At 52.5% G+C, this 16,897-nt stretch overlaps 1 protein-coding gene across 11 annotated transcripts in view; it reads right to left on the bottom strand.

Annotated features, from left to right (window-relative positions):
• The window catches only part of MYO19 (myosin XIX), a 39,244-nt gene that overhangs the window by 3,960 nt on the left and 18,387 nt on the right, over positions 1-16,897 (bottom strand). For all 11 annotated transcript variants that reach the window (XM_004041867.5, XM_019027194.4, XM_019027195.4 and 8 more), the window contains 17 exons: positions 16,275-16,407; positions 15,412-15,481; positions 14,778-14,880; positions 13,966-14,062; positions 13,766-13,842; positions 11,749-11,839; positions 11,131-11,302; positions 9,454-9,527; positions 8,194-8,315; positions 7,790-7,903; positions 7,354-7,530; positions 6,847-6,999; positions 5,690-5,797; positions 4,341-4,411; positions 3,488-3,591; positions 1,460-1,626; positions 1,221-1,350 (listed from right to left, as the gene is read on the bottom strand). In XM_004041867.5, coding sequence (XP_004041915.5) covers positions 1,221-1,350; positions 1,460-1,626; positions 3,488-3,591; positions 4,341-4,411; positions 5,690-5,797; positions 6,847-6,999; positions 7,354-7,530; positions 7,790-7,903; positions 8,194-8,315; positions 9,454-9,527; positions 11,131-11,302; positions 11,749-11,839; positions 13,766-13,842; positions 13,966-14,062; positions 14,778-14,880; positions 15,412-15,481; positions 16,275-16,407 — 1,963 coding nt within the window. The remainder of the gene's footprint in view (positions 1-1,220; positions 1,351-1,459; positions 1,627-3,487; positions 3,592-4,340; positions 4,412-5,689; positions 5,798-6,846; positions 7,000-7,353; positions 7,531-7,789; positions 7,904-8,193; positions 8,316-9,453; positions 9,528-11,130; positions 11,303-11,748; positions 11,840-13,765; positions 13,843-13,965; positions 14,063-14,777; positions 14,881-15,411; positions 15,482-16,274; positions 16,408-16,897) is intronic.

The raw sequence follows: 16,897 nt of genomic DNA, 5'->3' as shown, positions 1-16,897 counted from the left end.
CTGATACAACTAATAGATGGTGGTAATTTTTATTCCCTTCTCTACAATTTCAGCATATTCTTTTTCTTTTTGTTTCGTTTTTTTTTTTTTTTTTTGAGACAGGGTCTTGCCCAGGCTGGAGTGCAGTGGCACGAACAGCTTATTGTAGCCTCCGTAAGGCTGTAGCTTCAATCTCCCAGGCTCAAGCAATCCTCTTGCCTCAGCCTCTGGAGTAACTGGGACTACAGGCATGCGCCACCAGGCACGGTTAATTATGTTTTTTTTTTTTTTTTTTTTTTTTTTGAGACAGAGTCTTGCTCTGTCACCCAGGCTGGAGTGCAATGGTGCAATCTCAGCTCGCTGCAACCTCTGCCTCCTGGGTTGAGGTGATTCTCCCGCCTCAGCCCCCTGAGTAGCTAGGATTATAGGTGCATACTACCACACTTGGCTAATTTTTGTATTTTTAGTAGAGAAAGGGTTTTGCCATGTTGCCCGGCTGGTATGAAATTCCTGGGCTCAAGTGATCCTCCCACCTCAGCCTCCCAAAATGCTGGGATTACAGGAGCGAACTACTGTGCCCAGCTTCCTTATAGAATTTTTTAATGCCTACACACACACAAACACACCTTAAAAGGAGGGCATCGCCCTTAATATGTAGTTTGACATCTAGGTATGAATATCATTTTGGAAGTGGTTCTCCATTAAATTTATAATATTCTTCAAAAACACTTAGCTGCATCATAGGGATGGTCCAGTCCATCATTTGGCCATGATGTCACCACTGTTAGATATTTGGGTTCTTTCCAACACTTTTCAAAATAAGACCACTATGAACATGTTGGTTAATACATCTTTTCATTTGATGAACTCCTTTTGGTTTTTACCTTCTCCTTAAATTCATTCCAGCCCTAGAGCCCAGCAGGTAATGGTTTGAGTTGTCATAAAGGGAAAAAAAGTTGGCCTAAACAGCTGTCAGGGTCTGAGAAAGAGGAATTAAAGACAACGCTTAGCCTCCACTTCTTACAGAGCACCTTTGTTTGTGGAGTGACTTGGTTTCCATTGAACTGGAGAGACGTTATGAGTGAGGGGGACAGGGAATTTGAATCCCAGCACACCACAGGGACATCTCTTCAGGCTGGGACACAGCTTCAGGAGATGGGGACTCGACGAGCTATGTTTCAAAGGAAACCAACATCCTGTGGGGTCTGTGTGCAGTGCTGACAGGTGACCTGCCCACCTACCTGCCTGGATGAGCATGACGGCCCGCCGCTGCCGCTCCTGCTCTCGGTGCCGGTGTCGCCTCCAGCCACCCTGGATGCAGCGGGCACACTGCTCCAGCACCCGGGCACGCCCACATTCCAGAAGCTCCAGCTGGGAGAAAAGGCATCCATTGAGGGCAGCCTCTTCTCCCCCTGCCCCCTCCTGCTGAGGAGAGCACACAGCTTGCCTCTGTAACCTCCTCATCCCCAAACCAGCTCACCATGGAGTCAGTCATGAACACCTTGGTCCTGCCACAGTGCATGGGGGCTGGCATGGCCTCAGCCGAGTCACCAGTTATGGCTGCTGCCTGAGTTAGGACCGGCAGAGTGTGGAGAATGTCCTGGATGAGAGGTTCAAGCATGGCTTCCTCGCTGTGTGGACACCGTTCTGGGGGAGGGAGATGGCCCCATCAGTGCATGGTCATCTCTACATGCCTCTGTGGCCTGAAGAAACTGGCTTTGGCCTCCCTAGCACTCTACAGGTCTCTTTCCTGCTGTTCTTGGCTCTAGCCATTTTCTCCTCATTCTTCTTTTGGAGGAAGCCACAAACAGCCTCTCTATTGTCCCTCAGGGTGCTGGTTGTTCCGTGGAGCCTTGGAATACCCACTTGCGCCTGTGTGTCCTGGGGTGTCCCACAGCCTCTACTGCCATGAGTCCCTTTGGGCAGGCTGGCAGAGGGTGCTTGACACCTGGAAGGGTGACTCCTTCCAAGCTTGGAATCCCAGGCTGCTCAGCCAGCATTTGTTTCCAAGGCCCAAACACACATCCTGAGGGCCAAATAGGGCAGCTATAGGCCACTCCCTCAGCCCCGACCCCTCAACTCCCCGCCATGTATGGGAAAAGGGAGATCCAATCCCAGCCCTTAGTCTGGTAATCTTCTACTGCAAATAAAAAGAATAAATTAAAAAATAAATTAAAAAAAATCTCAGCCCTGCAAATGTCCCGTGTCCCACTGCCTGCCCTCCCGCAGCTCGCAGAGCTGACTCCTGGAGAGGTAGGATTTACCTGAGGGCTCTGACCACCTTAGATGCCCAGTGCCTCTCTGAAGACAGAGGCTGCCAAAGGAGACACCACAGATGAGAAACAGCAGCAAAATCAACCAGGGGCCAGAAGGGCTATGGGCAAGAGACACGGAACAGGACAGCAAACCATGGAGAGGGAGAAGAAAGGAGAAAGAGTGAAAGGAAAGTGAAAACTGCCCAGGAGGGGAGGAAACAAAGCAGGATTGCCTCAATGGCTGTGAGGGGCCCAGGGTAAGGCTGGGTGGGAGGGGCAGAGGTGCTGGGCTGGGGTCCTGCCGAGGCGGGGCCCCCCGGCAGCCTGTCCTTGGCCTGTTCTCCCTCTGCCTGTGTCTGGGCCCTGTGGCTCCCACAGCCTCTCTTTTATCTGCATGCTGACAACCCCCATATGAGGGCCTCCAGATCCTTCCCTTGAGACTAAAGCCTGCCTAAGTGCCTTGCAGACTTCTTCACTGGACCTGCAGGACAAGTCACCCATGCCCGGGCTCTTCAGCCTCCCTGAACCTCTTTTCCTCTTGCTTTTCCTCACTTCCCAGGCTAAGTTAATTTACTCCTTTCCTCTCCCTCTACATCTAGTCAAGCCCCTACCAAGACTGACCAGTTTCTTCCAACAAATATTTCCCGACTGTGCCCACAATTCTTGTTTCTCTCTATTGGGGCAACTTTGCAGCCTCAATCCCACAGCCCTCCATGGTGCCCCCAGAGTGGTCTCCAGAAAGTGTGAGGCTGATAGAGTCATTTGCTCCCTCCCCTGCAGTGCCTGCTCATCTGCCCAGAGAATAAAGTCCAGATGCCTTGATGGAGCCCTACCTGCCACTCCAGCCTCACCTGCCCCAGTTCTCTGCCTCAATGAACCAGCAACACAGAACGGGCTGGAGTTCCTCATACCCACACTGCTGCCTCAAGCCTCTAGGCCTTTGTTCAGATTACATCTATCATGTGGACCACCTGTCACCTGGCTAATCTAATTTATTCTCAGATAATACCTCTTCCAGGAAGCCTTCCCCAATTCACACCTCCCTAGCACCACCCACAGCATCCTGCTCATAGCTCTGCTTTTCCACTTTCCATACTATTTGTCTTTTTTGAATCTGTTTCCCCAACTGAACCAAAACCAGGGCTGTGTTTTATTCACCAGTAAGCCCCAGCCCCTAGCCCTAAGACAGGGCACAGGGTAGATGCTCAGTAAATTGTGGTTGCACAAATGACTAACTCATGGGTCCCACTCACCAGGGAGCCCTTTGGCAGGATATGGGCTGTCGGGGCCAGAGGATGTGCGAGGATGAAGCCTTCTTAGTAACTTGTATCGTTCTACAAAGTTTCGGTGAGAGACCCTGGAAGCCAAAGCAGGCAAAAGTAGAGAATTACTTCATCTGTGAGCCAGGTTAACGGTTCAGGGCTCAACAGAAGTTATTCTATTTAATCTGCTCAACAACACAGCACGGTGCTGCCCTCCCCAAGTATCCCCACTGAACGTGAATGTGGTTTTGAAGCGATCTCTAGGATCACTTAGTTGGAAACCCATAAAGACCATTTAAAATGGGTCTGCTCTCCCTGCTGCCTTGGTCTACCAACACAAAGCATCTCTTGTGTTAGCAGGGGATTTGCGGGCTGCCTCCCTCCAAAGGGGCTGACAGGCCTCTCCCCAAACAATTGGACCACTCCTATGACGCAGACACGCTTGGCCACATCTCCCCTCTGACCTCTCTGACCCCACAGTCTCCTCTGCCTCCCCCAGATCTCCCTGCTCCTCATCAAGGCAACACTTCTCAGACAGCTGCTGGCACCTGATATCTGCACTTCCTCCCAATTGCTTGTCAGCCCTCCTGAGTCTGGCTTCTGTCCCCAACATTGTACCAATGTGGCTTTTGTCACAGCCATCAGCTGGGTACAAAATAGTGCACAATAAGTGAATGGATGAACGAATGGCTGCTGCTCCCTAGTTCCCAGTTGACTTCTACAGACCAGCCTCTTTCTCTTCATTTCCACATCTCACTCTGAGTTGGGCAGGCTCTTGCCCGATGAGAGTCCTGAGCCCCACTCTGTACTGGCCCTGCACTGTGCCGTGATCGAGCCCACTCACCGGATGGGGAAGCCAGCAGCACTGACATGGATGGTCTCCACGAGGCCACAGGCCTCCAGCTGGCTCAGGACCTGCAAGGGTGGGGAGACAGGGCAGGCACCTGCAGCATGGGGCCAGCAGGCCAGAAATGCCATTCTCTCAGCCCTTCTTCTTAGGCCCTGGCCAGTGCCAAACTGCAGGCTCTCCCAAGGCTTGGCTAATGGGGGTATCTCCTTGGGGCAGTGAGAAATCGAGGGACCTTGAAAACAAATCTCCCACTAGAAAGGGTCCTGGTGGTCCCAAGTCCCCCTCATCCGATGCGTGGCTTCTGATACAGCTGAAGCAAGTGATGTCCTGGCTCCGTCTCACCCTGCCCTCAGTGTAGTCTCACTACCACACAACCCAGCCCAGGCAAATTTCCAGTTTGGATTGTTTTCACTGTCTGCAGGCATTAGAGGGTGGTTCACAGCTGAGAGGCAGGGAAGATTATACTATGAAGATTCTTCTGTGACCTGAACCCAGGTCTTTACCACAGAGCTGAGTTGTCCTGGCTACAAACCGGAAGGCCACATCTACCAGGCCACACCTTCAGCAGTGCCCAGCATTCACCCCTCATCCACATCCCTCAGAACCTGGAATCCCAAGAAAAGGGCAGTTGCTGGCTAGAGTGCTTTTGTTAGATTAGAAAAAAATGATACCGGCTGAGTGAAGTGGCTGCTCATGCCTGTAAACCCAGCACTTTGGGAGGCTGAGGTGGGCAGATCACCTGAGGTCAGGAGTTTGAGACCAGTCTGGCTAACATGGTGAAACTCCATCTCTACTAAAAATACAAAAATTAGCCAGGTGTGGTGGTGCGTACCTGTAATTCCAGCTATTTGGGAGACTTTGAGACAGGAGAATCACTTGAACTTGGGAGGCGGAAGTTGCAGTGAGCTGAGATTGCACCACTGCACTCCAGCCTGGCTGACAGAGTGAAGCTCAGTCTCAAAAAAAAAAAAAAAAAGAAAAAAATGATACCTCCAGTGAGAAATGGCTGCACTGTGCGGGGACTGTGTGGTGATGCAGACTTTCAGCTAATCACGAGACACCCATTCCTCTGGGCAGTTTCAGTCTCTCATCAGGGTACATGGCTCAAAAAAAACAAGATGCACTGGAACTTGCCTCCCTGGCTAGGCTACTATGCACAGACCACACAACCATACATGCCTGCCCTGCCACAGCAAGGGAGATGGGTCCTCTCTCATGTCAGGCCTGGCCGGAGAGACCACTTCTGTGCACTCCATTTGGAACAGATGTCCTGCCCTTCATCTCTCCAGGGCCTTGGCCAGATGGGGTTTGGCGCGAAGCAGCTTTGGCCCGGTGTTAATTACCTCCTCTTGGAGGAAGGTCTGCGCCTGGCCCTGGCTGTTGGGCTTGATGCAGCGAATGTAGTGGGGCGTGGTGCTGTGTAGGACCTGCAGAAGCTGCTCCAGTGAGGCCTGCAGATGAGAGACCATGGGGTTAGGCAGGGAGAGGGGCTGCCCAGGGCCATCAACTGGGCTCTGGTTAGTAACTACATCAAATGCCTCCAGCGGGCCCTTCCATGATCCTGAGACCAAGAATCTCCTGTGCAGGGATGACTGCTGCAGGCTCTCAATGAGCAGCCTCAGACCACATTCCTCTCCCAACTTCCCATGCTCCTCACCTCTGTCTTAAGGGACCCTTCTAAACCTGTGATCCTCCCTGACTGGTCTCCCTGAATCCAATCTCCTCCTCTTTCCCCTCCCCACTTCTCCCCAGAGCAATCTTCTTAGAAAAGAACAATCTCAAAACTTCTTGCCATTCGTCCAGCAACAACTGTTATCACTCAGCTCATCCTGTGTGTTGGAGGCTGTGCCACAGGCTGCCTGCTGCCATGTCAGATCTCACTCCAATGGGCCACACATGTTGGATGAACACCCTCGGGGGTGTGTTTGAGGCTGGGTAGGAAGGTGCTAATCAAACCTGGTTTTCCAGGTGCCTCCTCGAGGTGGTGGTGATAAAGCTAAAGTCTGAAGGATGAGAAGGACTAAACTAGGAAAAGGGGCGTGGAGGATGGGAGTGAGGTGGAGCTGATGGGGCAGTAGTCAAGAGTATCCCAGGAAGGTGGGGCGGTACATGCAAGGACTGAGAGGTGGTAGAAAGCAGACGATGTGAGAGAAGTGAGTGAGGGCAGGGTTAGAACAGGAAGCTAGACAGCTGGGGATGAGCCAGGTCAAAGAAGCTCATGTAGCTGATCCTCTTCCCATGAGCACCCCACTGGCAGGGGGTGAGAGGCTGCATCGTGCCCCCATAGGCCCCTAGACTTCCCATCATATTATACCTGATAGCCTATTTGTATACTGTTTCTGTCTTCCACACTGAAGTATAAACTCCAGGGGACTGGGACCACATCTACTTGACTTGCCACTGCTCCCCAACAAACAGCACCGATCCTGGCAGGTGCTCAATAAATATTTGTGAGACCGTGGAGTGAACCAAGCACCTCCCATCAGCACATCAGACCCACCTTGAACCTGGACACCACGGTCAACACAGGGGCCCTGCTCTGGCCAGGGGGTTCCTCCTGGGTCTTCTCTTTGGGGTTAGTAGGAAACAGCCCCATGAGCAGGGGGTCCTGGGATTGCTGCAGGAGCCTAGTCAGCTCAGGTGGGATAGGATCCTATTGGGAAATGGCAAGAGCAGCAGTGAGGGCAGGTGGAGCTTCTGCCCAGGGCCATCCACTGCCCACCCAAGCCGCAGATGACGGGGCTTCCAGGTAGGACAGGGCCCGAGTCCAAGAGAAGGTCCACTGGACAACCAGAGACCTGGAGCCCCAGTCTAACATGGGTTATCTCCAGGCAGGTCATGCTTGATTACTGGAGACCTCAGACAGGTGGGCCCAAGATGGTGATTCTGGATTCTGGGAGGAGGTTCAGGAGAGAAAGGACTCACGATGGGAAACTACTATGTCTGCATAGCAAAGACCCGGCATCTCGTTTCTCGCAGGCCCCACAGGGCATGGCCCAGCCCGTACCTTGTTCTTCTCCACCAGGCCTGCTGTGTGGTACCGCACAGGCCCCGCATAATGCACCACAATGAAGCTGGGCTCCCGGCTGAGCTTATTGTGGCCCAGGCAGGGGCTGCCTGCCAGGGCAGTCTCAATGCGTGTCTGGAGCTGGGCTGCGCTGCTGGGTCGATTGAGGCGGCATTCCTGTGGGATGGGAACAGGGGGTCAGCCACCAACATGAGAGTGTCTCACCACAACCCTCACTGTCCCCACCCTGTGGACCCCAAGACAGCAGACATCACACAGGCATCATAGTGTCCCCAACAGAGAAAATATAGCAATTAGAAGATCTATTTGGCAGACTGGGAGGAGAGAGGCACAGAGAGGAAACAGGATAATCATCAAGGCCCCAGAAAACCCAAAGGCCAACTCTGGTGCTCGGCTCATTAGCTGACCTCCCCACCTCATTTATGAGGGAGCAGATGCTGATGGGGCTTCCCTCAATGAGATCCAAACAGGGCTGGTTGTCCTGGTAGTTGACGAATGACCACTCCAGGCCCTCAACTGCGTATTCCTCCTAAAGAACAAGGTGGGATGAGGTGGGAGAAGGCAGCTGTGGTCTGATGTCCTGACGGGCCATCCATGGCTGGCCTCGGTACCACAGCATATTCCAGAACAGCATCAAAGAAACAAAAGTATATCAAAACATTACATTGTACTCCATATGTGCAATTATTATTTGTCAATTAAAAATAAAATAAGAAGGAACAAAAGGCTTCTACTCAGAACCTGGACTGGGGCTGGAAGGTCAGGAAGGGATTGAGGATCCAAAAGAAGGACCTGCCTCCTGCTCACCCCATCCCTCACCTGCTGGGCCCTTAGGTAGTGAGCCACAAAATGCTGCTGCAGCTTCTCATTGGCATAGTTGATGCACAACTGTTCCAGACTGTTGTCAGGAAATGATTCAAATCCATACACATCCAGCAGGCCTGGGAGGATGGCAGAGAACCCATGGGGCCACTGCAGGGAGCAGATGGGGAATAGGGGACCAAGGAACCCAGGGTGGCTGGGCCCCTGCCAATGCCTTATACTTGGGCAGCCTGGGCATCAGGCTGAGTGAGCATGACACCTGTGGTGGGCAGAACATACCTTCCCCACCCTCCACCCAAGGTGGCTCCCATCTCTACCCCATTCCCCTGTAGAGCTCAGAGCAAGCAGGAAACCCAAATGAAGTGTGAAGACAGCCCAGAGCATCAGGCCCATTTTTGAGTCTGAATTCTCTGGTTCTGATAGGCACCTCCTATGAGGAAACCAGGTCCCAGGGAACATTTTCTGTGTTAAATCTAGTTTGGAGGGCATTAGTCTCAATAGCCAATTTGGTGCCTAGAATTCCACCATTCCATGAGCAAACTGCACTTGTACCTTTAAGCTTTATTTCCTCCTATAACTGACTGTCCCACCTAGTTACAACCGTGTTGACCTCCCTCAGTCATGTCCCCCAAGTCTTTTTTTGTTTTCCCCCCTAAGATAGGGTCTTGCTCTGTTGACCACGCTGGAGTGGAGTGGTGTGATCACAGCTCACAGAAGCTTCAAACTCTTGGGCTAAAGTGATCCTCCCACCTCGGTCTCCTGAGTAGCTGGGACTACAGGCATGTAACACCATGCCTGGCTAATTTCTTTGAAATGGGGTCTTGCTATATTGCCCAGGCTGGTCTCCAACTCCTGGCCTCCAGTGATCCTCCCACTTTGGCCTCCCAAAATGTTGGGATTACAGGTGTGAGCCACGGTGCCAGCCTCCAAAGTCCCTTCTAATCCAGCTATTTTCCCCAACCCCCACTACTCTCCCACAATTAGAGCTGGGTCTCTGGGGAGGTAAAGGGCTCTTTCAGACAAGGCACTGTTGAGCCTGTCTGGAGAGTTATGGACTGCTCAGATGTGGGTGCAGGAGAGCAGAGATCTCACCCTATGCAGAGATCTCGCCCTATGCTGGCAGGCAGACGCAAGAGGAGACAAAAAAGGGAAAGGAACTGCCCAGAGTCACACACTGGACGCAGGGCTCCTGCCTCTCCATCCAGGGCTTTATTGCTCTTTTTCTGGAGTGCTCCCAGCACAGTGAGGCCTTGCTACCTATGAAAGTGGTCCACGAGTCGGTGTCCGCACAGATGCTGCTGTTGATCACTGATACCAGCCAGTCAAACAACCTGTTGGGGGAAGAGAGTGGACTCTGGTGAGAGGGTCTGGCTGAGTCAAAGGGGTGGTAAAATTGCTCCCCCCATCAGGGTGCTACACCCTGGGGGGCCCTTGTATTCTGAGCCTGACAGGTCAAAGGCCAAATCCTCTCCTCTTGCTTCCGGCCTATCACGTCTTGACCTACTACAGATGCAGGCTATGGGCATGCATGTTCCCAGGTACACACAAACCTGGCATGTCCTTATGGGAAGACTGAGCACAGGACAAGCTCAGCTCCTAGGCTGGGCAGGGAATCAGTCGAGCTGTCACATGGCTCGAGACCCAGCTAGTGTCTTGGGAAGGGGCAGATGGGCCTGGGTGTGGTTTGTAAATAACTGAGTTCATTGAACACCCCTGCAAAACTCTACCGGTGGATCCCAGAGCTCAAGGCCCCACCATACCCCCTGATGTAGTTCTGCACAAGTGGGCCCCCAGTCCCGAGGTCAACAATGGCATCCTCCACTCTAGAACCGGCCCCAGTCCAGAGAAGATGAGACTACCACACAAGACGCTGACACGTACAGCACTATACAGGGGTTTCTTCCTCACAATTTTTCTTAAAAGTAATTGCTCTGCAACTTTTTTCCCTTCAGTAAATAAACTGGCTCTTTTTGCAACAGGGGCTGTGCAAATGTCCTGTGGTCAGAAGCTCACTCTATCTGTGTTCATCACACTTTATCTGCTCATCTTGGAGTGACTTGTAGGCAAAGGCTTTAAAAGCCTTTGACCTCAAATTGTGACCTGAAATTAGCTTTGAGGCAGTGGTAACTAGTCTCTTGCTGAAATGGATTTAGTCTAGCCTCAGCTGCCCTGGACCATTTTCAACTCAGACGATCTGGTTCCCTCAGCAGAGCTTCTCAGGCTCTTTGTGGTGTTTATGAAAGCAGGGGACCCTCTCCCCAGAAAGGTGCCCAAGGTCTCATGTGCACATGCACACACATACACTCATTCTGGCTCATCTCAGAGGATTCTGGGCCCCTGAAGCCCTTACAAGGCCTGCTGAAGAATCTCAGAACTCAAGGTGAGAGATCATCCTTAACCACATGGCCAGAGGGTGGAGGTACCCATGTAACCTACCAGAAAAGGCCAGGGCCCCACCTTCACCACTGTGCTACATGCTGTGGGCTGAGCCTCTGGCTTTACCACAATCTATCAAACTCCTAAGTGATGTACAAAGGCACAGGGAGACAGAGAGGCCCATTCAGCCAAGGATCTGAAGCAGGAACTGTGAAGGCTCTAGATCACCTTTGGGGCCTGCATTGCCAGCAGACAGCTGAGCAGGTTCTCTTCACCTTGCTGAGGCTAAAGCAGCCTCCTGAACTTTAATAATGAGCTGAATTCTGGCCAGGAATGTAGCAACCTTCCCATTCAGAAAGAGGCCACAGACGCTGCTTGGTGAAACCTGGGAGCCGTGCCCTGCTGTGCCCAGGGGTTTGAGGAGCAGGGAGAGGAACCAGTCTGTCTTATCTCCCACCCTGGGCCTGTGCCTATTGCCTCATGTTGTCTGGCCCAACCCCGGACAGGAAGAGCACTTGTTGGGGTCCTCCCCAACAAGGGGCCAGAGTAACTGCTCACCGTGCATAGATCAGTTTGGCCAGGCAGTCTCTACGGGTGTCACACTCGGCTCGCGGGCAGGGCTTCCGGAACACCTGCTGCTGTCTGCCTGCCCTGATGGTTCTAATCTGCACCATCTCCAGCAGCACGTCCTCTGGGAGCCCCAGCAGCGAGGCTGCCGTCCTGACAGAGTCTGGGAGGGGCAAATCCTCTTTAGGCAAATCACTCTCCATCCAGTCCTCTTCACGAGGCACTGTGAAGTCATCACAGCGGGACCATGACTTGCCCAACTGGACAGAAGAAACCTAAGTTCTGATCAGTGAAGTGACTCACCAAAGGACTCCATAAACGGCAGTCAGAACTCAAACCCAGCACTTTCATGTACCAGTCCATGCTGCCATATATGGGACAAATCACTTTACAAACCTCTGACTCATTTTCTCGTCTTTAAGATGGGGATGATACTGTCTGCCTCACCAGACAGGGTGAGGAGTAAATGATCCAGGGCCAGGCCCTATGGTGGGTGGCATAAGCAAGGGCATCAGATTCCAATTTTCACCACCCAGCCTTCCACCCAACCTCAGCAATGCTGGCTACCTTCCTGACAGGGCCTGCCCTATCCTACACCCTGACCCTCACACTTGGCATCATCCATCGGCTGGCAGGGCTGGGCTTCATCCTCGGAGGCAGCAAACTGGATATTGCCAAGGTGCAGCAGTCCAGCTAGGACCTGGGGGAAAGAAAAGGATGGGTGGGAGTAGGAGAGGGCGTGACGTGGGCCTACTCTGGGAAGGGCCGTTCTGCTGAGTACAATCACGACAGCAGAAGGGCAGCTCCCGATCATGGCCCAAGTGTGCCCATCTCTGCCAGACACAATTCTATGCAAGTTACATGCATCGCCTCATTGCATCTTTTCAACAACCTGTAAGGTATGTGCTACGCCACTGCCTATGATAGAGATGAGACTGAGGACACGTGCTTCCCGAGGGGAAAGGTGGGATGAGAACCCAGGCTGACTTCAGATGTCTCCTGGGGCAGCCTGTGGGCCTCCATGCCCGCCCATCCTCTACATTTCTGCCCCCTGCTCTCTAGGAATAGACCGGTGACTGGGGGCAGGGCTACTTCTGTGTGCCTGCTGGAGGCTTGTCTCTGCTTCCTTGAGCCCTTTCCCACTGTCAGGCTTCTGAGAGCCCAGCCTGCTGGAGGAACTGTGACCTTGGTCTGTGTCCGATGGGTGCCCCTTTGCCTTTGTACTCAATGTTCCACACCGACAAGCCCCCTGGGGCTATAGACAGAAGCTCCCCTCACCCCACCAAGGCCCAGCAACTTCAAAACCCTCAGACCCAGCTAGGCATGATGGCACACGCTTGTAATTCCAGCACTCTGGGAGGCTGAGGCAGGTGGATCACTTGAAGTCAGAAGTTTAAGACCAGCCTGACCAATATGGTGAACCTCCATCTCTACTGAAAATACACACACACACACACACACACACACACACACAAAATTAGCTGGGTGTGGTGGCACATGCCTGTAATCCCAGCTACTCGGAGGCTGAGGTAGGAGAATCACTTGAACCCGGGAAGAGGAGGTTGCAGTGAGCTGAGATTGTGCCACTGCACTCTAGACTGGGCAACTAGAATAAAACTCCATCTCAAAAAAAAAAAAAAAAAAAAGAAGAAACAACCACCCTCAGACCTGACACAGGGATCCCACCCACCATTCCTATATGGTCCCAGGCAGGGTGCCTCCATGTGCTACCGGTCTTCCGGCCACAACTTGCTCCAGAAGACTGCCATGCCCACCAGGCAGAAGGGCTGTGGCAGAGGGTCATGCCCACCCCCAAAGCACTCCTGCCCCAACTCCCAGTGTTGTCCACTTATCCTGGGCTTGTCCCCAGGTGCTGTCCTTCTGTCAAGTTCTTACCTGGCAGTGTCTGAGCAGCCCCCATCTGGAGGTGAGGGTCACTTTCCACTGCATTGCTACCTCCCTGAAGTGGCCTCCCTTTCTCGACTGCCAGGCCATCCTATCTATCCCCTCCTGCTGCTCTAGAAGGTGAGGAAGATGAGAGGACGTAGTCAGCTCTGTCAGCAAAGACAGAAGGGAGGCCCCCCTAGTGTGACTGAGAGGAGCCCAGCTCACCTGGGGCAGTCTCATGTTCCAGAGGACGACAGGGCACGGGTTGGGGGAAGACAGAAAGGGTAGGAATTTGGAATTACTATGTCTGGTACTCTGTATCACCACTTAGTGGTATCTGACCTTGGGCACGTCACTTTACCTCTCTGGTTTTCTCAGGCATAAAGGGAAATAAACACAGAGGACTGTTTAAAAAACTAAGTGAGCAGAGAAGTGTGAACATAACTTGTAAGTTTTAATGTACTAGACAAGCAAGGTGGTAGCACTAGTTCTCTCTTCTGATCATGCGGTACCTTGCTCTCTGCCCCCATGGATCACTTACTGCATTCTGTACTCTAGCACTGTGTATGCATCACTGTTCCTTATGCCCCGTCCACCCCACCACCTGGTCTCCATCCTCAGCAGAACAGAGGTGACTGATTCCTTGGAGGTAGCACAGAGGGGCCCAAAGTCCTAGATCCTCAGGGAAAGACTGCCCGTCATCTCTGCCAAACATAAGTGGCGTGGCTTTTCTTCTGACCTTAAAGATGTTGTTCTGGGTAGGGGTGTCAATGCCCAAATGGAGCATGGCCTCTCTGGTCACCTCAAAACAATCCTCTGAAAAAGAATCCAAGTTCGGGGCAGAGGTCAGCAGCAGCAAGATGCGAGGGAGGCAGGCTCTGTACAGAGTGGGTGGGTGATGCTGGGTCTGCGCAAGGTGCTGGATGGGGCTCCCCTTACCTTCTAAGCTCCTCTCTGGGTTGGGCAGCCAGGAGAAGGCAGCTCCCTCAGGAAGGTGCCACTGGAGCCTCTCGTCCTCACTGGCTCCTTTGCAAATCTGTGGAGAAGGGTAGGTGGGAGGCTGGGTAGGGGGTTTGAGAAAAGCCCAGGCCTGCATAGGCATGGGGTTGGGATAAGAGGAGAGTTGGTAGCAACATCACAAGGCTCAGAGGTCCCTTCCGAGAGCCAGGGCAGGTATGGAGGCAAAAGATGCCGTAAACACAGCCCTGGATGTCTCCAACCTGATGCAAAAGAACCTTGCTCTAGGGAAACCTGCGGTCTGGTGAAAAAAGGACATCTCCTGCCCAGGGAGTCCGTCATCTTGACGTGGGAGGCATACCCATTACCTAAGGATGCTCCGATTTTGAGAGAAAGGGAGATATCCTATCCATGCCTTGGGGGACTCCCAGTCCGATGGAAAAGGCATAACTCTAGGGAAGCCCTTGTTCTGTTAGCGACAGATGCCATTCTAGGAGAGCCCTTAAAATGATAAGAGTGACACGGCTTCCACCCTAGAGATACAGTCCCAGCCTCAAGGACCTTCTGGTCTGATGGAGGAGGTAAAACATACCCCCAGGCCACAACTGTGCTGGGAGCCAAGGCGCAGTGTGAGGGAGAAGTGTTGCATGTAAAGTCTGCAGGAGAAAGTGGTGGCTCCATCAAAAGCTAGGTGAAGGAACCAGGCATGGAGCATTCTGGGGGGTGGGGGGTTGAAAAACACGGACCCATCCCCGTCTCGCATCTGGGGGGCTGTGGCCCCATTTGGCACAAACCTGATAGAAGATGTGGAAGTTCCTCTCACTGGAAGCCTGGCAGGCCACTCGAGTTTTCTCTAGGAGGTAGGTCTGGACTGCGGCTCCAGTCATTTGCTGAGCCCTGGGACACACACAGGCCAGAGCCCGTTAGTTGCCCATTCATTCCATAGCCATGTCTGGCAACTCCCCGCCAAGCTCTTCCACTTAGCCAATGGGCATTGAGGGGTGGGGACCACTCAGAATGTCCTTGGGTGTCCTGGAATATTCCCCTGCATCTAGCTCAAGTGGGCAGGGCCAAGGCCTCTGCACATCACTTTGCTCTACCCCGAGACAGGAGTCGAAGTCTCAGCCTCAAGCTCAGGGATATGGTCCAAAGAGGTGGCAATTTAGCTTGAAGTCCCTGAGCAAGAGTAAAAGCCAGGAGGAACCCAGGCCTGAATAAGCGCACTGCCCCAGGGTTCCCCAAGGGGAGAGGAGCTATAGTTCTCCAGGTGCAAAGATCACCCTCAGAGCTCACACCTGAGGTAAAGGGCATGCACCAGGAGGAGCAGGGTTTTTGCCCATAGGGGTGGCCCAGGCCAGATACTGCCCCAGCCACTTTCAACCTCCCCAATCCCGTCCTCCCACTAGCCAGGGCAACAGCAGCTATTACCTGTTCAGCTGCAGCTGGATGAACTTCCCAAAGCGACTGCTGTTGTTATTCCTCAGTGTACACGCATTCCCTACAGATCACACCTATGTTTATTTCACTCCCCTGGGTTTGCAGAGTCCTCATAAGCCAAGGTGGCTGCAGGTCTCTGGAGGTCATGTTCCCGTGCTCAAGTCACCTAAAGGCCCCTTTGTTGGTTTTCATGTCATAGGGGACAGGACTAGAAAATGGGCCCTCATGCTTTAGCAAGTGGGATTCAGGGGAGTTAGAAGAACTTCCTGGCAAGAAATTGGAATGAGCAAGCCTAGGCAGTCAGGGACCTTTCTTTGAAGGGAAAGGTCAAAAACAATCAGCTGTCACTACTGACTTTAGACAGGAAGGCACATCTGGGTTCCAGTGCCAACACAAACACTAATCACCTTGTATCCCTTAACAAGTACCCTTCATTGAACCATCAGGAAACTGGATAGAAAGACAGAATTTGGACGAGCTAAGCCACCAGGTCTTCTCCAGCACGACTGTTATATGTGCCTAGGCTGGAGCGAGGAAGAGGACTGAACGACATTACCTCTGTTAGAATGATGCTAAGGAGTACCAGGGAGAGGTTGGGGATCTGAGGCAGTGAAGGATACACTCACCCTCCACCCGCCTAGGCTGGAGCGAGGAAGAGGACTGAACGACATTACCTCTGTTAGAATGATGCTAAGGAGTACCAGGGAGAGGTTGGGGATCTGAGGCAGTGAAGGATACACTCACCCTCCACCCCCACCCAAGAGAGGGTCTCAAAGCACTGTCCCTCTCCCTGGAAGGTGGAAAATCCCAGAGGAAATGGGACTGAGATACTGTGCAAAGGAGCCCAAGCTCACCAAAAGCTTCCATGACAGGGTTGGAGTTCAGGATCCTCTGTTCTATCCTCTCTGCAATCTTGTGGCTCTCCCAAGATGCAGGTGAGGCGGCCACCACAGCATAGAACTTCATTAGGCAGCGAGACGTCCATGTCTGTGGCAGAAACAGCCCTGTGGGAGCTGTATCTATGTTCCCGCCCACTTCTGAGCCTGCCTGAGAGAACAGTGCCCACCAGAGCTCTCTTCTCCACCAGAGTGTTGCTGACAAAATGGGTGAAGGCAGAATTCAACCCTGGCCTCAGGCAAGGCACTTCCTCTACCTGTGTTTGTAAAATGGGAGTAGACATCTGTTTCTCTCAGCTCTGTGGCAGACACTGAGCTATCGAGGCTTTCTGTGTATGTTTTTTTGCAAACCCTGCAAAGGTGTGATTATACAATTGTTTATAAAACAATAAAACCAAAGCATAGAAATTTAAAAATTTATTAAAAATCATGCATCTACTCAATGACAGGGCTCCAATTTATACCCAAGCAGTCTAACTTTTTTTTTCCAAAACGGAGTCTCATCTTGCCTCCCAGGCTGGAGTGCAATGGCACAATCTCGGCTCACTGCAACCTCTGCCTCCTGAGTTCAAGCAATTCTC

This window comes from Gorilla gorilla, chromosome 4, assembly GCF_029281585.2.
Source record: "Gorilla gorilla gorilla isolate KB3781 chromosome 4, NHGRI_mGorGor1-v2.1_pri, whole genome shotgun sequence".
NCBI lineage: Eukaryota > Metazoa > Chordata > Mammalia > Primates > Hominidae > Gorilla > Gorilla gorilla.
This window is presented reverse-complemented; position numbering and strand designations above follow the sequence as displayed.